Below are 24,387 nucleotides of genomic sequence, written 5' to 3' on the forward strand. Positions count from 1 at the left end.
TTAAAGCAGTGTTTTAGAGCAGTTGAACTCACAAAAGATCTGGAACTTAGCAGTGCAACTGTGACCTTCACCTTTTCAGCAGAAATTCATGTAAAAGTCTGAAAATCTATTATATTTCTATCTGAATTTAGAAAATTCTTATCATTTTAATGATGCTAAATCTGTATAAATGATTGTGTGGTACTACATAGATGACAAAAATACACCTTCTGTCAGTTTTCAGTGTTGGGTTAAATAATAAGCATCATTAAAACAGCTTAATTATTTAAAAAATAGATGCACATTTTGAATGTAGCCATAGGAATGTAATGTCTTAAAGTTTTTCTAAAGACAAACATCTTTTTACAACATGAGTATTTCCAAGCCAGAACTTCAGTTACATCAGCTTGTGGTAATTGAAGTATCTTAATTGTGACAGAAGATTTTATCTTTTGTCTAGCACTGCTTGGAGGGCTTCAGATTGTTTAAAGTGTCATTAACAATGGAAATATCTTATTCTACATTGAAAGTGAAAACCAAAGTGCATTCATTTAATGCCAGTTCTCTGGCTCTCCAGTAAGACGAGGACAAATGTTTCTGAAGTGCATTGCTTTTAAAGTGCATGCATCTCCAGAAGATGAAGACTGAAGCTTCTGCTAAAAAATAATATGAGATGTTACTTTACACCAGATTGCTAGACACTAGTTTATTTCTGAGGCACAGCTATATATATAGATTTATCATTCTCTTTTTCCTCAGTTTTGAAACATCACACATACATTCACTGTATGTTTCTTTCATTTTTCTCTTCAAACAATCCATCTGGAAGTTAAAATAGAAATATTCAAAATGCAGCACTGGAAACAGATTCCCCTGTGAAATTCAGATATGCCCTTCAGAATGCTGGTGTTGGCACATGCAGAACTTTCTACACTAGGTAGGCTAAACAAGTTTTCTGTTTCCCAAGGCAGTATTCTCCACCACAGTTAAATCCTCATGTGTTTAATTCCAACACTCATATTCTGCTGATGCTACATAAATTCAAGAAACATGTATCCCTTCTTTGGATTTTATTTCTGCATGCATGTCTGCACTTAATTAAAATACTCTTCTATGCAATACCAGGGAGGAGTACTGGCAAAGAATATTACTATTTTAATTTGGATCAACTTTGTCATTTGGTCCAGCTCCCTTGTTCACTTTAGCTCCTGTAATAAACAGAAATAGAGGTACAAAGTACTGCAAGATTGTGTTGCAGTATTACAAAAGAGGAACAAAATGTAAGTCAAAAAGGTAGAAAAGCAACATATTTTCCTGCACGGAAGCTGAAAGAATGCATCTCCACTGAACTGGAATGAAAAAAAACACACACAAGTCTTCATCTCCTGTAAAAACTGCTCAACCTAGGCTTTTCAGTTTCTTTCGAGAATATTTCAACTTTGGGCAGTATCTCAGCATTTGTGCTTCATTGCAAGCTGAAAAGAAAAAAAAGAAAAATGAAATAAAGGATCTATTTGATTTCAGAGCTGTGTTTCCCAGTGTTCTATTCTTTTGCTATACATTATGATGGCTGTATGTATTAGCAAGAGCCCTGAAATAGAGGCACACATGTAATAAAAGTAATACTAAATTATTTAAGTCCAATGTGTAGTTCTATACAGGTAATTTTAAGAGTTGTCCAGCAGCTCTGCCATTACATGATGAAAAAAGATTGTCTTTCTGCCTCTGCAATTACTGAATATTTCAATTCCAAGTAATAAAAAATGGACTGAAAGCTGGTGAAAGAGGGATAAAGCAAAGCTAACACGAGATGAAAGCCATATAAAAACTGCAGAAATACTGATTTTGCCAAAGCAAGTAAAGAACTTTGTTTTAAATTTCATATGATATAAAAATGATATCTGTACATAACAGCATGGTACAGAAAGATGAGATGATTGAACCCTCTACGAAGTTATTTCGAAAGCAAAATCAGTACATGCAGTTAAAATTTCCTAATTTCCTGACAGTGATCAATAAATGACTCAAACTGAAGTGATAGAAATCTTTTATATTCAAGCACTATCAAGCACTATTTTTGAAAACTCTGATTTGTAGAGACATACTGGAAAAAATTTCAACATATAAAAAGTACAACCAACGTGTTCTTCTCAACACTCTAGAAATCAGAGATTTTTCAGGAAAATTATACTTTAGTAAGCAAATCTGACAGCAAATATTTTTATACAGAATCTCACCTTCTATGCATTCACCAGCATGGGCAATTTTTCAGAGAGAAAGAAGGTTAAAAAACACTATCATGAGGAGAACTTGAGGAGAAACCCTGAACTAAGTTCAAGACTTTATGTAAGTAAGCCCACTCTGTATGGTATACTGTTTCTAGTGCAAACTAATTTTTTTTTTCTGCCATCAGATGACTAAGACATATTTTAAACAAGCTAGAAAGATCATTCCCATGCCTTGAATCTTCTACCATGTGCATGAGGTTGCATATATATTAAAACAGCCTGAGACATAGCCAAAATAACATCCAGACATGCACAAAATTAAGCGGTAAGAGAAATTCTTATTCAGTCATAATACTATAGTGATGAAATTAATTATGGGCTGACAATTTTAATTCTTATTCTTTACTGAAGGCAACCTTTAGCTATTATAAGGCAATCAAAACAAAAACTCTGATTTGATTAAAAATGTTCACCATTTCTGCTAAAAATCAAGTCTTCCTAATAAAATACACTGCTGGGTAGCTGTCTTATGCATTTTTGTGAGATAACAGATGCAGAATTGCAGAACTACTGCATACTGCAATATGCAATTCAAGGTTTAGGGAAACAATACAGAAAATATTTTAAGAAAAAATATTGCAAAAAACCATATTACATTTAATAAGACTTATCCTTGCATTCAAAAAAGATGACAACTATTTTTTTGATGGAGTTGTTCTGTGTTCATGAGTGTATAAGAGAGAGATTTGTATAGATCTGAAAGGGAACAATCCAAGATTTCTAGCACTAATATACTAGAAATGTAATACTAATTACTAGAAATGTAATAAAGAATTATACAATTACTGAAGCTAGAAAAGACCACTAAGATAATCTAGTCTGTCAACCCATCACCACTATTGTCCACTGTTCCTCACTGCCACATCCACTTTCCTTCAAAACCTCCAGGGATGGTTGCTTACTCCACCACTTTGCTGAGCAGCCTATTCCAGTGGACTACCACTCTTTGTGAGCAGAAATATTTCCTAATATCCAACTTGTACATCCCTTGGTGCAACTCATCCTAAAGGATTGTTTGGCACATATACAATAAAGCCAAAAGCCTTTTATCCACCAAGATGTAGGCCAGTTTCTTTCTTTTACCATGAAAATCAGACTCATGCAACAAGTACATAGGTTTTGGAAGCCCAAGGAAGATGTGCTAAAAGCCAAAAATTGTATATTCTTAGTACTAACTAGAATTATACAAGTGCTTTAAAGTGGAGTAATTAATCTGACCAAAAATTCCATGTCTTAATTTAGCATTAGCTACCTGTATGTCAAACAGGTTACTTTTTTCTAAGTACCTTTTTTTTTTAATTAGTGGGATGGAAATAATTGGATAATACAGCTGTAACTCTTTATCTTAAGGTTTGATCTCTTTTCCAAGGAGTTTGGCTACAGATCTATGCACAGAAGTAGTTACAAAGCAGAAATCACTCAAATAAGGAACAATTACAAAGAATCACAGAATCCTTAGAGTTGGAAGGAACCTCATGTGGTTCACCTGGGCCCACTGCTCAAGCATCTAGATCCCCCTGGATGGCATCCTGTCCTTCTTGTGTGTTGACTGCACCCCACAGCCTGGTATCATCTGAGAACGTGGTGAGGGTGCACTCAACCCTACATGCAATGTCACTGATGAAGATATTACAGAGTATTCCTCCCAGCACTGACCCTTGAGGGACAGAATTTATCTCCAGTGAGTGAGTCAGTGAGAAAGCAAAGAGATCATAAACAATGACTGTCTGCAATTCTTTCAAGACATTCCTCCCTTCTCAATAAAGGAATGTATGACTTTAACTACTGAGAACCTTATTCTACCAAAATCTTACCTTGTGTGCAGTTTCTGCAAACTGCTGAGCACTGTTTTTCAGTTCCTCCGTCTTTTCTTCTGCTCGACCTAGCCTTTCACCACGCTCATTCAAAGCCTGACTTGCCTTCTGTACTGCACTTGTCACACTGTCCGCAGCTGAATGGAGTATGCTGTTTCCTGCAATATCAAAATAAACAGAACACACACACACATATATATACACATATGTTTTGCATTAAATTCAAATACTTTCATTTATAATGTCATAGAGCGAATGCATCACTTGCCACTTCATCATCTAGTCACATTTTGGATAGTGGGATTAGTTATGGTATTCAATGAAATCATATTACTTGTAAGCTATAAAAAAATACCATAATACCATACAACAGTGTACTTGGAGAGTAAAAGGAAGCAGTGGACACAGGTTAACTATGAGTTGTTGGTTTTTTTAGCCTCATACTAAATATTATTTAGTATATACTACATATATTTTACATAATATACTACATATTATTTCAGAAACTTTCTCTAATAAATCCGTTACAGACTACAAAGGTACAGCTTCTTTCAAACAGTCTCATCTTAACATAGAGTAACTTTTTTTGAAACAGTCACACTGTTCCACAGAATAATAAAATGGTTTGGGTTGGAAGGGACCTTTAAGATCATCTAGTTCTGCTATTGTCAGGGATATCTCCCTCTAGACCAGCTTGCTCAAAGCCCTGTCCAGCCTGGTCTTGAACGGGAGGGAGCATTCACAACCTCATTGGGCAACATGTTTCAGTGTTTCATCACCTTCATAGTAAATAATTTCTTCCTAATATATAGTCTGAATCTACCCATTTCTAGTTTAAAACCTTTTCTCCTCGTCCTGTTGCTACCTGCCCTTGCAGAAAGTTTTTCCACAGCTTTTCTGTAGGCCCCCTTCAGGAATTAGAAGGCTACTATAAGGTCTCCTCAGATCCTTCTCTTCTCCAGGTTGAAAAGGCCCCAGCTCTCTCACAGCCTGTCCTTCCAAGGAGGTGCTCCAGCCCTCTGTCCACCTTCAAGGCCCTCCTCTGGACCTGTTCTAACAGTTCCATGTCCTTCTTGTGTTGGAGGCTCCAGAATTGGACACAATACTCCAGGTGGGGTCTAACGAGAGCAAAGGGGCAGAATCACCTTCCTTGCCATGCTGGTCACACTTCTTATGATGCAAGCCAGGATACTGTTCTCCTTCTGGGCTGCAAGCACACATTGCTGGCTCATATTGAATAACTGATAAATTAACACTCCCAAATCCTTCTCTTCAGGGCTGTTGTCAAGCCATTCTCCATCCAACACATATCTATGCTTGAGATCTATTTACCACTGAATGATGCTTCTTATAAATTCAACCACTTTCTTCAATATTAAATAATCATCCTAATCAACCTCCATGTACAAGTCCATCGTAACACTATTGCTACAGTCATCTAATGTCACACTAATCTAACTTCATACTTTGTCCATGTGAAATACTAGTCATGATTTTGTGAGACAACATACTGAATTTAACTGATCATATTTAAAGTTACAGCAAGCCCTTAAGATTTAATTAATTATTAAATAATTAATTATTATTAAAGCCTTTAGCTGTTAATTAATTTATCTTTTTCTTCTCTAGAATACTGTGTAGCTGTTTCTTCAAGTTTTTGACTGAAAAACTCCTGTGAATTTCTCCTCTTTGTTTACCACTTCTAAACATTCACTCCAGTTGCTATGTTTTATATACTGCTTCTAAACAGAAGAGCTTATTCTTTTTTCTGGAGGAATTGCTGAAGAATGTTTATGATATGTACTACATTACAAACTGAAAACTGCTCACACAGTGTTGTACATTTTAAGTATGAACTAGTATGTATTAAAATACACATGACAAAAATGTGCATTCTATCCTTTTACCTTTTCAGCAAAAGGACTAGTAAAATATCAGCCTTCCCCAAATTGTTGGTATGAAAATTCTGTAATGTCTTCCAATAGAACTGCAAAAGCTTTAAAATTTAATCTACATTACAATAATTACTTATCTAGACATCTACAAAGTCACTGTGAGAGACAGAAAATCAATACAGGTAGAGTAGGTAGAGTATTAACGACTGGGCACATCATAACTGCTAGTTTTCTGAACTGCCTCTGAATATTGTATTCAGACAGTTTCTTCACAGCATTAAACATAAATATATAACATTTAAATTCTTTATGCTGGTAAAGGTATAAAATTAGTTCAACAGCAATTTGAACATTCAAATCGAAAATTGAGCAGCATAGTAAATTTTTGTTATAACAGAGTTTGCTGCTCTTAGACATACAAAGACAACTTTAAATCAACAAAAACCAACTGCCTTTACTATTAATCTGAGGGATATGACTACTTAAGAATAATCACAGATTAACAAATAAAACCCAAACACTACATTGAATGATTATTTTGCTACTAGTTTCACTTGGAAAATCAAGAACAAAAGATTCATTGAGTCTAACCATGCAGATAATACCTTTTTCCTTAGAAACAGCAAACAAACACTCAGTAGTGAAACCAGAGTTTGTTTCAGATAGCCTATGAAACAACAGTGCAAACTACACACATATAAACTCTTGAGAAAAATAACCACCTTGCAATTTTAATTAACTAAACCAGAACTATTATCACAAAATGAAGATATGGAAGGGACCCAACAATCTACCATATGCTGACTTGTGGAAGATGAATCATAATAGAAATACTGATCTGAGACCTCCTGATAACACGTCTATCAATATTGCTAATGCTACACACATTAGTAATTAAAAATTAAATGTGTATAAGATATAGAACATTGGCAGAATTCTTCGTTTTTGCACAGAACAAAGGAGCAGCATTTATAAAAGAAAATTGGTACTATAACTAAAGACATGAATATCTAAGAATATTATGAGCTGCCATTTGTTAAGACGTAAGTGGAACTTCATCTTTTCCAGCAGTCTCTGTTTAGCCTCTGAGAAGTCTGGTTATAAAATCAATCAGATCACTTTGTATGTTTTCTTACTTCAGTGTTTCTCAGTCAGTTGCTACTTTGTTCATAGCTTGCTTGTTTAAAGCCAGTTCCACTAATTTTTCTTGGAAGCTTATTTTGGCTTTTGTTCAGGTCATATTTCCTGTAAACAGGCATACTAGGCAATACTGCATTGGAAATAGTTTCCTTTTTTTTTTTTTTTTTTTTTTTTTTTTTTTTTTTTTGGTGGAGTGATTTAAGGCCTCTTGTACCTCTTGTACAAATCAGTGCTGGTTTTCTGGGATAAGACTTTTTAAAAGCTCTCAACTTTGCCTGTTGCTTTGTGCAGACAGAAAACTTCCGCTGAATTCAAGTGAAGCAAAGTATGTGGAGAATTTCATAAAACTCATAATCATCTAAAGCCTTAAAACTTGTTGGAGAATAGAAGTTAACAGATTGCTGACCTGAAATGTAGGCAAACAAAGGAACAAACAATCCTATACTGTATATGAGCAACACAGAAACTCATATCTCAGTATTCTACTGAATTCCATCAGTTTATTTCTAGAGCATGTGTAGGTGGTTCCTGATATGATTGACTATGCTTTGTTCTTACATTAGTATCTCTAAATAGTAACATTTGTACTACATTGACCAGACAAGCATTCCTATGAACTGAATTCCTATCACATAAAATTCTTCCTATAAGCTGCAAAACTTTCAAGCTGCTGTACAGGAATTAATTACCAACGTTCCAAATTTTTGGACAAGTTAGTTCTGTGACTGAACACCAAAACTGCCTGAACTGCACCTACTAAGAAGAAAATAATTAAATTCATTTCAACCAACTGATGTGCACAGAACCACTTAAAAAAAAAAAAACACAAAATAAACAATTAGACATGCAAAAACTGTCATTAACTTTTTTGCCCTTCCTCTTTATAAAGATTTCATGACTTCTGATGATCTTCAGGTCAGATGCAGAATCTGCTCAAAATAAAGCTTTCAACAACTTCTCACATAAAGTCTTCTTGGGAAAGATTTTCTAACACTTGCAAGAGGAGAAAAACGTACCAAAAAACTGGTATGGATGAACTGATGTTCTCAAATAAACATGAACATAGAGCAGAAAAATTTCCATATTTTACAATTTTGTGAAACTGCGCTTTTATTAAGTGCAAACACACAGCTTTTTATTTTTATTTTTTTTTAACCTAGCAGTATTTGCTGACTTACAAAGTGGAGCAAATAAATACTGCCAGATAACATAGGAAAAATATGCATTCAGATTGAGTATGACTTAAAGTAGCAGATTAATGTTAATTTCTAATATTAGCAAAATGTGTACATTTATGTCAATTTCCATATGAAACTATCAAGAAGGATACTGGGTTTAATTCAGTATTTTTCAACAGAAAATTTGCTATTATATACACAGAAACATACTACAAATTTATTTTCAGTTGCTCAAATGATTGGCTTAAATTGGTAGTTATTAATACAGCTTTTTCTATGATATTTTGTCTTATCTGAAATTGTCTTCTCATCTGAAAAGGAATTGAACATTCAGATTTTCAAATCAATTAATAGCTACGCAGTTCAGTAATCCTTTCTTTAAATTTTACTTCATTTTATTTTATTAAGCAAATCAGACATTTTGTTTTGATTTTTTGCTGCAGAACTTAAACTTCTGGAATTAAACCCCTCTTTTTCGTTAGAAAATTCAGTTAGCGGCTTGTGTAATTGTATTTAATGTGTCAGACGCAAAGGTGCAGAAGCAGTGGAAGGGCAGCAGCCTTTGTATTGAGTGCATTAGACCAGTTATCCTGGAGGATTTACTTCCTGATGAAGAGACAATGAAGAAACATTTTCCAGGAAGCACTAAAGCTCCTGCCAACTTCATTTTTAGGTTTTGATTGTTATGATAACAAACTATTTCAGAGAATGCATTAAAAACTTCATTCTTAATCCAGTACTGTGTTCTTAATACACAGTACCTGAAAGATATACAGAGTCTATCATCAATCACCATGGAAATCGATCAATTTAAAGAACTAATTTTTGTCCTGAGATACCATTAGTGTTTCCATGACCTGTTTTAACATACATTCATAAAAATTTCATCAAATTCTCTATTAACCATGCAAAAAATATTTCATTTCAACCCAGATTTTCATATGTACATCAGCGGTAAGACTTTACAGTCATTGATTTGTAAACACAGGCATTCAATTCTTAATTGTGCGTGTATTTAGCAATTATCTTCTGTTCTGAGAAGGAAATAATTGTGAATATTTATAGTAATTAAGAAGGTCTTTCTATTACACCAAAACAACTTATTTCTTTTTAAGAAAATAAGCTATATATGCTTTCTATTGATCTGCAATAAAACTAGACTTGCATTACTAAATAAAGTAAGGTTAAAAGAGTAACAGCAATTAGTTTAAATTCACGAACAAGACCGACTGTAACACAGCGTATCTACTCTTTCTGCCCATACATACTATTTTCACTACTATATGTTGAAGTCACTAAAAGTTCAACATAAATTTGGAAACAGCGATTATAATTGAAAAGAATGACTTTATCTTCACTATTTCATGTTTTGTTAACTGTCTGTGAACTCATCATCCAGGAACAAAGGCCATTGCACCATTAAAATATCCAATAAAAAATGAAGGTCTTGAGAGAGATAAATATGCTGAAAAATTAAAATTTCAGTTAAGAAATAATTCCCTTTTCCCAAAGAAGCTGGATCTAAATTCTTCACTATGGCTTGCAAAATCTTAGGCATAAAAACACTGGACTGTCTTATAATACTCTTGACGATTTTCTTGGTAGAAGGCTCTTAATTTCCATGAAAACTGTTTCCAAGATTAGCCGCACCTTTGCAAGTTCCGTATACTACAACTGGACTTTTCCATTGTCTTCCTTGAATCTGCAGTAGTAAGTTCTAAGTTCACAGCCAGAAAATTCATATTAAACAAAAGGCCAAAGCCTGAACAGAAAACAAGAATTTTCAGGCAGATCAGTATCTAAGCAAACACATGGATGTTCAGCTGCAGGTGGCAGTGCTAGCACAAAGGTGTCAGATTTCACATCTTTTAGCTTGTACCAATCATACAACATCAAAAGCTCTGTGCTCTCAAGTCACAGATCGATGTTTTCACCTTTGTAAAAATCCGGATCTGCATGTGAAAGTAGCGTAAGTATCAGAATAAGAGTTAATCTCAAATTAAGAATTATTACATTAGTTTCCACAGTTTTGATGTGGGGTAGGTAACTTCTTTTACTTACTTTTAAAAAAAATCTTTTATTACTCTTTAATGCCAGTGATGGTTCAAAGTAGCTTTGAATAGAAAAACACATATAAATATTGCGTGCTATTTTGAAGTGCAGAGATTTTTAGATACAGCCAATCGCATTTCATACATGCATCTAATTCAGTATTATGTCCAAAGTATATAATTTAAAAAAAATAAAATAAAATGAGTTGAAGTTCACAGTGTATTAAGAGGAATCTGTATGATTCCTGCAGGGTGACAGGGGAAATCTGAAGGGTATTATTGATACCCTTCAAGTCAGAATGGCAATGACTTCCCTAAGTGCAAATTTAAGTCAACACTTGAGAGGACTCCAAATTCCTGTTGAAATCCGTAGTTAGCTATAAAGCATTATTTTAACATTAGTTCTTTAGAAGGAGGGAAGGGGAGGAGATAAAAGACACTGTTTATATAGGCGCACGCACATGTTTAAACTGAGGCCTTCCCAAAGAATCAAAGAAGTCTTTTGATGTTGTATCTTGTCAGTGGTCTGGCAGTAGAGAGGATATGGAAAATGCTATGTAAATTCATCAATTACATATCTTTTCAACGAAGAAACATTTCAAAAGGAATACAGAGATTAGACCAATGACTTTACTAGATTAGTTCATAGTCTGATAGCAGTACAAGATTTACCAGGATTAATAGTTATAAATGCTCTTACAATATTTTGGACCAACTGCTAATTCACACCTTCAAAAATAGGAAAGCTAAGTATTTTTAGGAATTGTTATTTCAGATTTCATCAGTCTCTGCCCCTGGAAATCAAAGCAGTGATGCCTCCCTATCAAACCTCCTCTCTCTCAAGATGTCAGGTTCCATCAGCTGCACAGAAGAAATACAATGCATTAAGTCTACACTGAGTGAGGGTTATGCAAATGCATGAAATTTATGAGTGAGTTTATATACTTTGAAGACAAAGACATAAAATCAACAAATTGTATCCTGGGAGAATTACCGCCATAGCAAACTGAGCATTCTGAAATGGCCATCAAATTAATTTCTCTTCAGCAATTTTCCTTAGGCATATACAGCAAATATCAACTCCCAGGAATACTGCAATAATGTTACAAAGTTCTTATCAATAACACCATTAGTTTGTGAGTCTGTACAGTTATACTTCATTTGAAATATAGCAACATTTTACAGCTGGAGTATATGATATCTCGTGTTCACTGAATTGCAGCAGTGGAACCACACAAGATTATTGTTGTAGATTTCTATTGTGATTGACATTCAGAAACTGATTTCTCTGTCAATTCTACTTTTATAAGCTGCTCATTTTCTTCCACAGAAGTATTTTTCAGGTGGAACTTTAATTAAAAAACAAACAAACAAACTCCAACCAACAGTATAGAAACTTGCAAGCAACAACAGAAAATAATTTAAATTTAAATGCAGTTTCTTAGGAAAAAAACACAAAAGCAAAACAAAAGCAGAGACATAGACACGCAAAATACAAATAAGCATAGGGCTCAGAAGTGATGGAATGCACCACTAGCGCTATATAGCAGTTCAGTAGGCCAACTGTATTTTATTTACCAAGGAAAGAAAAAGTGCAAGTAAGAAAACAGAACTGTCACAGTGGATCAGGCTAGTGCTTTGACTACTGCTTTATCTACCAGTATGCATTACTGCCTTCTCAAGGGGCCTTACTACAACAGTAGGTAAACTGGAATGAATACACATAATGAAGCCTTCTCCTAAGGCTCAATACTTATTACTTTTCTTGACCAGCAGAACAAGTGCTTCCAAACCTTGTACATTATTACTTACAGATGAAATTAATCATTATTTTATTAATCCTTTCAGTATTTTTACATGAGCACCACATTAAATGATTTGCCAAAGCTATTTTCTTTTTTCTTTTCTAACCTCAATCTCTGTCTTAATCTTACTTATTAAAAATAGATGTTAAACATAAAAGGATCAGATACTGTTTATAATTTTTCAACAGTTACATTCAGAAACTTTGTTATCTTCTAAGGTTCAATATTATCATATAGTTCAGATGCCCCACCTTTTTCTGCTGAAATGAAAGGTTTAGCAAAAGTTGTAGAAATTAGAAAAATACAGAAATCAGAAATCAACAGTTAAAAACTAGAAAATACATTGCACAAATATGAAAAGTAAAATTGACAAATCATTGATGCATTTCTTAAAAAAATTACCTTCTATGTTTCCAGTGTACTTCTGTTGATGTTTTTAAACACTGGCATCGATGCTGGGACAGGATGTTATCACATTGAGGATCAGATACAAAGAAAGGAATTCTTAACTTGAATCAATTCCTTATTACTCTTTTTCTTACTCTCTTCCAAACTGAGAAATTTAAACTTAGTTTTATACTCGAATATATTCATATAAATCAGGACAAATCCAAGTTAGTATTTTCAATCTAAACTAATACAAATAAAAGTCTACTGACCAGAAAATTTACTATTATTAATTAGATGAAAAACACAGAATTACATTCTGGCTCAGTTATTTCAAAATAACAAAATACTATCAAAAACAAGTGATAGATTTTTTTTAATACATAGATAAATTTTATCACAGTACTTTCACTTTAATTCAGAGTAATAGAATTAATTTACATGTGCAAGTCTGTAAGGGTCACATGCTCAAGAACACAGTTTTTAAGTGACTATCAGTTAAGAAATGAAAGCAGTAACTATCAGATATTTGAAAGAAAAGGGGCCTTCCCATCCTAATTCTTAATTTCACGTGTCTTCTAAAGTCATTCATTCAGCTTAGAACAGTAAGAAAGAAACCAATACACATTTACTCAGTTTCAAATGACTTATTCCACCATATATCACTCACGAGCATCTCTTCTAATGCATAAAGGTATCCAGATAGCACCAACAAAGTATTTTGCTTTAAAGCTGACAGTTACTAACAAACTGCAAAACTTCTGTGAAATCTACATTCTGAAACTTCCAGTCTCCAACTGGCTTTCTAAAATAGGACAGAAAAACTGAATTCAAATTGGCTTTTTTCATGTAGAAATTTCATCCTCATAATTAAACCCAAAGAATTAATGAAAACATCATGAAGTCCTATTCCTTGATATCTGAAGCTGAGTCAATAGCTTACAAAAAAAGAAACTCATTACCATTTCACACTGGCAATATATTCTTAGAGAAGAGTGATCCACTAATAATTTTTGTCAGTTGTCCTAGAGAAAAGGTTACACAGGCAAAGATATAATTTATTTGGGTTCTAGGGATATTTTAATTAATTTGACAGAATAACTACAGGTTATAGGACAAAGCTTTAAAAAAGCGAACAAAAAAAAAATTGCAAGATCATCACCTTACTTCCACTTGTCTTCCTTCCTTCTGAAGTTCTAGTATGTGTCTGAAGGTGGCAGCAATTGTTTATCATTACAGGCTCAGAATTCAGGTTTGTTTTTGTTTAGTTGTGTTACTTACTAACAATTTGTGTAACACAACAATACCTCAGATTAGATGCATTCCAGTGTCACTACCAGCACATTAGAAACATACAGAATTGAAAAGCATTTCCTACTATAATAAGTAATAATAATAAAAAAAGACAACTCTCTCCTCCTGCCTTTCTTTTCTTCTACAAAGCATTATCTAGAAACCTCATGTAAGGCACAGATAGGTCTCTTCCCTCAAGAGAGGAACTTGAAATATTTAATACAAGATAACACTGGGAGGAATCTTATACTTACAGTCTTTCCAAATTTGAATATGCTCTTTGTTCTAGGAATTAGCACCCAAAGCTTTCACTTGATCACATTATCTCTATACTTAATATCACAGTCATTTGTTTATTTTTACTCAGTGCGGGAAGAATGTTTCCACTAGATACATACATTTTGAAGTTTTAAATATAATATAAACCAAAAGCTTTTGAAAATGATGGGAAGATTAGTGAAATAGGAAGAAAGAAAGAAAGCTTTTTTAACCTGATGTCCCCTCTAGGATACAAATGAATTGTGAAATGTAACAAAAACCTTCACGGATTTCTGCCAAAATCAAATTAAAGGAGTTGACCTCAGTGATGCTTATGGGTCCTTTCCAACTCAGGATATTCTATGAAATTTCAAAATCCATATAGGAAATTTAGTAATAAACACTTTTGAGCACGCTTGTACAAATTTATATGGTAGAGAAATCCTCTGCTGCTGTGGGTAGAAAGAAGGTACTCTCAGAAAATGAGTAGTGAATACTACCTCTTAAACTAAATATTTGAGAAACAAAGACACTGGAAGAATTTGAAGAGATGTTTGATGGTGAAACCTACAATTTCATTACTGTTAGATTAGCATATTCAGACTCATGATATCAAAGTATAAATAACCACATTTAAGCACAGAATAAGTCACATGCAAACCATTGTTTCATGTCCACATGCTCAGAATACTCCAGTTGCAATTGACTTACCTCCAATAATTTTAGACTGGCAGTTGATAAATTCTGGCTTCTTGTCTGTAAGATATCGCTGACATGTGTGATGAAGAATCTGAAAGAATGTGCATTTTTCTGAAGCAGTGCTTGCTACCCATTGGTCAAAAGCATTTTCAAATACTAAATCAAATTCTGGCGAATCCTAGAAGAAAGAATATGCAACTGTTATTCCAGTTTCATGAATGATTTGAAAAAAAGATTTCCAAAATGATTTTGGAAAAAAAATTAAAAAGCAATTATGTTGGAAAAAACAAACAAACAAACAAAAAAACCCCATGAAGATCATGTAACTTCATATCACCCCAGCATTATTTTTTCTCCTGTATATTTCTGATAAAAACACATGTGGGAATTATTTTCTTTTGTATTTTTAATGCGGAATATTCAGCTAAGAAAAGAAATACCTGAAGACAAGAATATTTTAGATCAAATTATTAGAAGTTGGAATCTGTTAAGAAATTCTTCTTAACTACAGGTACGTAGCTACTTTTACCTTCTATATTAACACAAGGATTTTTGTTTAAATATGTTTGGCCATTCAGTCTACAATATATTCTCATGCTGCATTACAGTAAATGTGTTTCTGGTCTCCATATTTACCCAAAGAAAGAAAATAAACAGAAAGCACTAGTCATTGTATTTAATTTATTATCATAGTGTTGTATAGATCTCAGGATAACAAGAACAAAAGATCACTTTCAGAACCAAGTAACCTCCAGCTCTGTGCCTTGCAACGGCTGCCAAAATTGATGGATTCTACGAAAGCTGTGATGCTATACGCTTAGCAATATTTGCTAAAAATCATTTTGTAAACAAATCCAGTAAATATTATTTTGAATCAATGACACTGAACTATAGAAAAATAAGTCTGAAAGGAATGTCTAAGCTGAAGAACATGATAGGACTTTGACATTGAATGTATCTCCAGATGCTATTTACAGAGTTCTTTTGCAGATTATGTGAAATATCTATATCTATATCCATATCTATGTCGTTATTCTCATTTTCACCATCCCTCTTATCCAAATAAAATTCTGCTTCCTGCTTTTCACTTAGCAGTGGCCCAAGAACTTAATATTTGTTAGCAGGACTGTACTAAATTTGGTGCACCACTAAGATGCTTATTTGTTTGATCAGAACACAACCCTGAAGAAACCAAGTGCAGTTAACCATGAACATTCTGCTGTACAATGAACGCAGTAAATAATTTTGTTATCACACAATATTAGTCACATTGCTACCTTCTAATTTTGCTGTTTGACTACTGAAGATTTGCATTTATAAACACGTTAGTACAATTTTTCCCCAAGAATTCAAGTCAGACTGCACATTCCACATTAAAAAAAACATGTAGGCAAAAATTCTGGAAACAACTCCAAAACTACTGAGTGGGTTTTTTGTTTGTTTGATTTTTGTTTTAAATCAGTGGTCATGTGACACTGGCAGCAAAGGTACACTACAGCCTTTTGTGGATAATCAGGGTGTAGGAATCTGAGGAGTGGACTGTCCTGGGAAAAGGTTCACAGTATTTCCAGAAACTTGAACCTCAGTAACCCCTCCTTTCTTTGTTTCTACTTACCGCCCTTACAACACAGCTGCATGCCAAAATGGAACCCAAGAGGCTTATAGTTGAAGACAAGACAAACACAGCTCTTATTTTTCTCTTTAAAAGAAAAGACAGAGCAGGGAAAAGGGTACGGGAGACAAGAGGGAAAAAAGAAGATATCTGCTTACAAGCTTTGGCCTCCTCTTGTCTTTCCCATTAAAATCTATTTTATGTACACCAAATAATTTCTTGTTTGAGAATTTGCACTTAAACCTGTGTCTTATCTTTCCATTTGCCTTTTGAATAATGAAAGATGCTTGTTCCAAAAATCAGTTGTAAGACCTCAGTTTCCATTTTCTAGAACTGTTCAAACTTACCTGATTAGGATCAATACCGTTGACCTGGCGAAGCTGCTCAAGCATCCACTGTGTTCTCCTAACAAAAGATGTAGACCCTTCAAATTGCTTGACCTTTGTAATAGTTGCTTGAGCTGGTTTTTTGTTTGTCACTAAACACATAAAAGAAAAAACATGCAACAGTAATGGGCTGAATTTTTCAGAAACGTTCTGCTTAGTTCAGTGTATCAGTTAGGTTAATGGTTCTGTAATAACATATATATATATATAAATTCTATAAGGTCCCCCAAAATTAAAAACATATTGCTAATTCTGACAGTAGAAAGCATTCTCTTTCATAGATAACTTAGTGAAAAGTATATTCCTTATGAAAGATGACACAATGCCAAACAGCTGTTATATAACTCAAAATTAGGTACATTTCAGCTCATGACAGGTTAAGTTGCCAACAGCTTATGAAAACCAGAATGAAAAGTAAGCTCTTTCCGTCTGAATTTTTACAGACAATTTAGCATTTTCATTTTCCCATCCTAAGTAGCCATGGTTTCTCAAATACAGCTTGTTATTCATTTATCTCATCATTCACTTTTTTCTTTTAGATAAGAGAACTAACGCAGCAATGGCATGAAAGCATAATTTCATATGTTACTTTAATTTTATTTAACTGTTACTTCGAACTGATTTCCATGCTGACAGTTGACGAAAAAAAAAAAACCCATACAAGTTTCTTTAGTCTTTTCAAAACATGCCAACACCTATGACGTTCAGTTCCCCAGTTTACATTCAACAGACTCAAAAGTATATGCGCTTAGTGCACCAAGAAAATAAAACCACAAAACAACAGAGAATCTGTGGAAAACATAAAATCAAGAAATTAAAATCATTCCATCTTTTCTCCTCAAATACTAGGTACCATAAATAAGAACAATCTTACATATTCCAAGTAAAACATATGTTAAAAAAATCCCAATATCATAGAATATAGTTCTGCTTTTGGAAATAAAGAGAAAGTTAATATTAAATTGTAAAGATAGCACATCCTTAACTCATCATTAAGTATTCAAAAAGTTAACGCTAATTTCTCAACAGCAGGCAAAATATGTTCTTACAGTAGACTTTTTCTGTAAACAAATAGATTTTTGTGAATATAACTACACATTTTAAATTCTTACAAGAAATTTTAAATCAATTTTAGGCACTTAATACAATCATATTCACTGTTATATTCATATTATTTATCTGTTGCTGTTTTATGTTATTTCCAAAACACATTTCTATTTCCAGTGAAAAGATGATTTCTAGAAGCACTGTACTGCACAATCTACTAAAATTGGTCTGTCACTCATTTTTTCAGAATAAAACATAGTTCTGTTCATTTTATATGATCCTCCATAAAGAGTAGCATTGGGAATGGCCACTTTTCTCTTGGCTTTCAAATGTTGGCAGTTAACAAAGACTTTTTAAGTAATCAAGTCTTAAATAGTAAGATTAACTCTTTTTGTATACTCCTGTTACCCACATTCTCAGGAAAACTAACAAGACAAATCTGAAGGTATATACTGCATAAACTTTTGTACTCAGAGGACATATATACTGTAAATGTTGATGTAGAGATCAACATTCCACAGAATTAAAAAAGCTAACATTGTTTTTCAGGATGAAAGTTTACTATTGCACCGGTCAGTGACTTGATGTTAAAGGTACTTTAGAATGGAATAGCAAATTCATATTAATATGAAAAATCTTTTTAATATCTCAGAAGTATTCTTTTAAATTGAGACTGTGGATGTAAAATCCCAAGAATCTTCATGAGAACTTGTTTTTAGAAAGAAATTCACTTTCATGAAAAATTCAGTAGGTTAAAAAGTAATTAGATATTAACATTTCACATAACAGATAACTGTTTATATGGAATTACTTCAGACTAGAAAACACAGCTGGATTCAGTATATTGACTGGACTATTCATGAGAATATAATTAACATTTTATATATATATATTATATGTATATTTATATATATTATATGTAGAACAGAAGTCTCTTAGTCAACAGCCGAAAACACTGTCAGATCTTAAAGAGAGGAAATCAGTGTAGTATACCAGAAAGGTAGTAGCAAAATTAGATAAGAGCTATTGAAATGCAAAAACTAGAAGTGAGATAAGTATTAAATATCAGTTGATTTCTCAATGGTCTGTATGTTCAATTGGACCACTCTGACTTAAAGAAAAAGTTACCATGAGGGGTTCAGTGACTTCAGGCTGTACTGGAATATTTTTCTGCAAGAAAAACAGCTCAATTGAGCTGCAAAAAGCAAAGCCTAACAATTAAACAAAACAGAGATGACAGGCACCATACCTGTACTTACACTGTACAGACAGATTCTGCTTTTACTGAAAGTTTTCAAGACCATGAAGTAGAAAACAAGCAGTATTACATGAGCACAACACAAACTGTGGTCACTAGCTTTCTAAATTAATCCTTTTTGATATTTACTCACATCTTTTTTTCAACACCTGTGTTAATTTTGGCAAATTGAATGCACTGGGCTCAGTTCCACTTATCTTCTACACAAGGCTGACAGAAGAAAGCTATCTAAGAGTGGCCTTAATTTTAGCATCCCTGCGGTATTATCTTTCTAAAGAGATCAGGCAATATTCTACTGCTGAATTACCCACTTGTTAAAAGAAAAAACTGTGCATACAATATGTAAGGCACATATAGGATTAATGCTAGCAGTACTGCAAAACAAAACATTCAAAAATTGGAAGAACTAGACAAAACAATTACTTATGTGTGATGAAATGGTATTTTTTTTTCCTTCAGAATCTCATGAATAATTGATTATGAGGCTTACTTTGAGCCTAAACTTGATTTCAACCAACTGCTCTGAAGGATTCTACATGATATACTTTCTAGTGCTTTTGAAAACGGAGATCATTTACTATTTCAAGTAAAAATATCAGACTTTACAGACTTGATGGTGAGACGCAGGATGTAAAAACTCCGTAGATTGCTCAGTTAATACATATTTACTATTTGAATAATCTAATTATTTACATTTCTCTACATAGCCCTTTTAACAATGAACAGATTTTCCTTGAACTTTTCAGTGAAAGCCTATTCTTCAGCTACTCTCAACAATTCCTCTTAGAAATAAACAGTTTAAAAACAAAAACAAAATCTTGATTAGATGACTGGCTCTATATCATTCATGCAGTCAGCCTTGAAGAGGCTTTGTCGTACAGAAGAATTTACAGCACTCTTGAGCATCTCAGTCATTGCTTTAAATAGAAACACAGCCTGAAGTCAGGAGCTGTGACACTCCTGGAATACTGGCAGTTCTCCCTTTAGGTCTCTCACTTGTAGTTACTGTGTGCAATGAAACAGACCTAGTTGCATTATACCTTCTTTATCTAGGTATTTAAGGAAAAGAATTGAATTTCTAGAACATTCTAAAAGCAGCTACCCAAAAGACTACCAAATATGCTTTAAAAATCTTCATTTATACCATAACAGGTTGACAGTAGTGTGGCAGTCATCAAAGACAGCCATTAAAGACACTCCAGATTCTCAGACTCCCTGGCATCTGGAAGAGCAATGCTCACCAGCTGCCTTGCAGAGAAGCCACAGAGTATGCCTTAAATTGCAAATATAAGAAGGAAAAAATTGGAAGCAATTACATTCTTCCTGACAAGACATGCAGACATATTTACTGAATTTGTCACAATCTTTATCTACCTTAATAAAAGACTGTACTAAAATCATGTTTTGATTTTAGTGATTTTTCATTCTGTGCTTGATTTTTTTTCTAACAGAACACTAATCCTTCAAAATATCAAGTTGTAACATGCACAAAGAACTCTTATTAGATATTATTAGATTCAGTAAAATAGATTTATTTATACATTTAATTGAAGGGAACATACCTTTATTAGTAAATTAAGAAAATGTCTGAGAAGTCAACTTACAGCAATTAATGATGGAACAAATTAAGGGCTATTTTACTTAAAACAAACAAACAAACAAAAAACACAACAAAACAAATAGAAAAAAAACCAAACACGCAGATGAAAACACAGCACTATATTAACAAATAATCAAAAAGCAAAGAGCCAGAAAGAGCATTACTTCCGAAACTAAAGATACTACTATTTTGCATCACAAATAAAAATACATCACGGTGTTGTTTCAAAGACAGGTGAAATTTAAGAGGGATGCCTTTAAGAGAAATAATTTTTCAAAAGCAAATTAGAAAATAAGAGGCAGAAAGAATTAACTTTAAATCCCTCTGTGAGAAAGCCAAGAAAGTCACTGCTTTAAAGATTTGAAGAACTTTGAAACACTTATTTGAAATCCAGACATAAGTTAGAATTCTGTACAACATGTGGCTGGAATCTTAAGCAACTAATCAATATAGCTTTTCACACTGAAAGCTAAGGGAGATGAAACTAATGGTCTAAAATTCATTTCATCTGCAGTCCAGAATTCTTTTTTTTTTTTTCATCTGTGCTTGAAGTCTTGATTCTGGATATCTGAGTTCAGTTTTGAATTGTCTTTAAATTTGGATTACTACGTATGCTAAATAACTTTTAAACTCTTTAAGTAATTAGTACTCATAGGACGAATGGTTTTTTTGCCTCACAAAATTTCCAATCATATTGTAGCATGTATCTAAAATCCTTAGTGACTGAAATAACTACTGAAGGGATCACAGAATCACAGAACTATAGGGGTTGGAAGGGACCTCCAGAGATCATCGAGTCCAACCCCCTGCCAAAGCAGGTTCCCTACACCAGGTCACACAGGTAGGCATCCAGGCGGGTCTTGAACATCTCCAGAGAAGGAGACTCCACAACCCCCCTGGGCAGCCTGTTCCAGTGCTCCGTCACCTCACTGTAAAGAAGTTCTTGCGCACATTTGTGCGGAACTTCCTATGCTGCAGTTTCCGGCTGTTTCCCCTTGTCCTGTCTCCACACACTGCTGAAAAGAGTCCAGCCTCGCCATTCTGCCCCCCACACCTTAGATATTTATAGGCCTGGATCAGGTCTCCTCTCAGTCTTCTTTTCTCAAGGCTGAACAGACCCAGTTCACTCAGCCTTTCTTCATCGGGGAGATGCTCCAGGCCCCTCTAGTCTAGTCTAAGGTGACTCCAGATTTTATGAGGAAATAGATAAAATGAGTTGTTAATATTATTGGCACAATAATATTAACAACGTTAATAAATGTTAAATAAATGTTAATAAATTGGCACAATTAAAAAATTTTTTTTTTTCACAAGCCCATTCCCAAAAATAGAAAGTAGGTTACAAATAGACCGTAAAAGAAATCATTATTCCTCCATACTTTGCAGTTCTCCAGAATTACGTATGAGAAGTTGCCTTTTCCCTCCAGAGTTCTGTGTGTGCAATTCACTCTAATTCAGCAAATCCCACTCTCAGCCTCCCAGGAAGCAACCGCTTCATGAACTTGCAAAAGCTGCTTGACTAAAACTCTGACAGACAGAATTCTGGTAAACTATGTCTAGCAGTTAGTTTAATGATCTGGAGTTTCTGATCTTCAAAAGAACACTGACTTTTCTATGTCTCTAATAGCTTCCCCATCCCACAGTCTGAGTTTTCATATTCAGAGAATAAAGCAAGAGTAACTTCAGGGAAAGCCTCAAATGCTTAAGGAAACCCACAACATATCACTTTCTTCTAAATGTATAAAGTCTCAAAGAAAAGAATACATCCCAAATTTTCCAAAGTAGCTTTGCAACACTGAGACAGAAGCTGAGGATTAAGTAAGTTGGTGCATTCCAACATATTTATGTGTTAAATAATGAACCAGATATATGATATCACCTTATGACATGGATTTCAGGAAAGTTATTAATAGTTTGCTTCACATGCTAGTTGTGAGCTTTATTATCAATTTCAGCTTTGAGTTTGAATACAAAAATTTATAGTATTTTATATTTTCACACAGTAATTTCAATAACATACTGATTTAATATGGAGATTAAATTCCTCCTTATAGAACTTTGAGCCTTACCACTGTGGCTGTACAACTTCCTGCAAACTTGAGACCTGCCGTGGTTCTCATATCCCAGAGCAAGGAGGTGCTCTGAGGAGACAGTGATACTAAATACACACACTGCTTCCTCCAGAATGAATTTCAGGTAAAGAAAAAAAGATTTGCTTACAGCAGAAAATACCTAGTCTCACTAAGATTTTTGTAGTATTGCATATAGTTTTGATAAGCTGATTTCTTCATTTTGTTTCTGAAAAAATTGAGCCTTTTTTTTTTTTTTTTTTTTTTTCCTGGGGAAGAAGTTTTGGTCAAAAGAGAATGTGGGAAAGAGGAAGAGATTCCATATCAGTTATCTGAACAATACGGGATATTGAAAGAATAGAGGGAAACTCTCCCTCTCCTTCTACCTTGCCTATCTCTTCTAAAATAAACAGCTACTTAGCTGTTTATCTTTCACACTATAATTTAAGTAATATTTTTTCCTTCTACGTGCAAGTTCCCTCTGTCTGCTGAATAAAAAAACATAAATTTAAAGAATAGCATTAAAAATGAGTTAATCTCAAAATAGACTATTATGTAAATGTATGTGATACTTCTCCAAGAAGAAAGATTAGACATGACAGTTTAGTCATGTTTTCAAAGAAAAAAAATAAAAAAATTGCTTTGGTTTTTAATATCTATATGATAACAAATATTTTATGTTGTGTAAGACAAGAAGACATATTCTAAGTGAATGCCTACACATTTTTCAAACTTACGAAAAAGGGCATTAATAACAAACAGATTCCTCTAAGTAATGCCCCTTCTTTTAGTTTTATACCTGGTTATCCATTCTTTACTTTTCACAGAACAATGTAAATCCATGTCCTTATAAATTGTTTTCGTGCCTATTCAATCATTTTAACCCCCCTCCTCAGAACATCTCAAAAGTCAGCCTCTCATTTTTCATTCCTATCAAATTTTTCAAAGCTAGGGAAGTAGAAGCACGATAGTAATAAATTAATGGCTTTTTAAATGTATTCTTCATATATGATAGCAATATAACTTAAGGTATTAACACCAAAGGAATTGCTCTCCATTTTGGCACAGTTCTGCAAACGGTTGCAGTTGACAGTGGGAAGAGTGGCAGACTTTGCTTGTAGCCAGGAAGAACCCTTCTGTATTCTTCTGGAATTCCTACATTTCCAATATTCTCTCTCTTTTCTTTAAAATGAAGGTAGTATCATAATCAACCATTACTGAAGAAGATATTTTAAGCAGCTTGTAAGCACTCATGCTCACTTCAGAAAATCTCACTTCAATCCAATTTGGAAATCAAGGCTGAAGTTACTCACTATGGTGTATATTTACATAGGAGGCTTGAGATATTTATCACATTCTAGTCATTTCAACAAAAAACAGTCACAGATAACTAGTTGAAGATTGTATCACAAATGTATTTCTCTTAATAAATGGCATTTGGCATAATTCCTACACAATCTAACAGATGTGCATCTGCATGCAGTGAGTACAGTAGAAATTACCTCACCATCCTGAAAACAATGTTTAAGTGTCCTGAGGGGCAAACTAAAGTTCTAGTTCATTCTCAGTACCTCATAAAATGTACTGTATTAGGAAATAGTTTTCCAATTATGTTTGCTTAGATAACT

At 33.7% G+C, this 24,387-nt stretch overlaps 1 protein-coding gene across 3 annotated transcripts in view; it reads right to left on the reverse strand.

Moving 5' to 3' along the window:
• Nucleotides 1-1,430: 1,430 nt before the first annotated feature.
• The window catches only part of STXBP6 (syntaxin binding protein 6), a gene marked incomplete at both ends in the record, with an annotated part of 55,188 nt that continues 32,231 nt past the window's right edge, over nucleotides 1,431-24,387 (reverse strand). Inside the window, 4 exons of one of the 3 annotated variants that reach the window (XM_079537327.1) lie at nucleotides 1,431-1,454; nucleotides 4,082-4,218; nucleotides 14,800-14,965; nucleotides 16,747-16,877. In XM_079537327.1, coding sequence (XP_079393453.1) covers nucleotides 1,431-1,454; nucleotides 4,082-4,218; nucleotides 14,800-14,965; nucleotides 16,747-16,877 — 458 coding nt within the window. Of the gene's footprint in view, nucleotides 1,455-4,081; nucleotides 4,240-14,799; nucleotides 14,966-16,746; nucleotides 16,878-24,387 lie in introns of all 3 variants that reach the window. The other 2 variants (XM_079537326.1, XM_079537328.1) reach the window with 2 other exon arrangements.

Source organism: Tetrao urogallus (genome assembly GCF_951394365.1).
Source record: "Tetrao urogallus genome assembly, chromosome: 6".
Lineage (NCBI taxonomy): Eukaryota > Metazoa > Chordata > Aves > Galliformes > Phasianidae > Tetrao > Tetrao urogallus.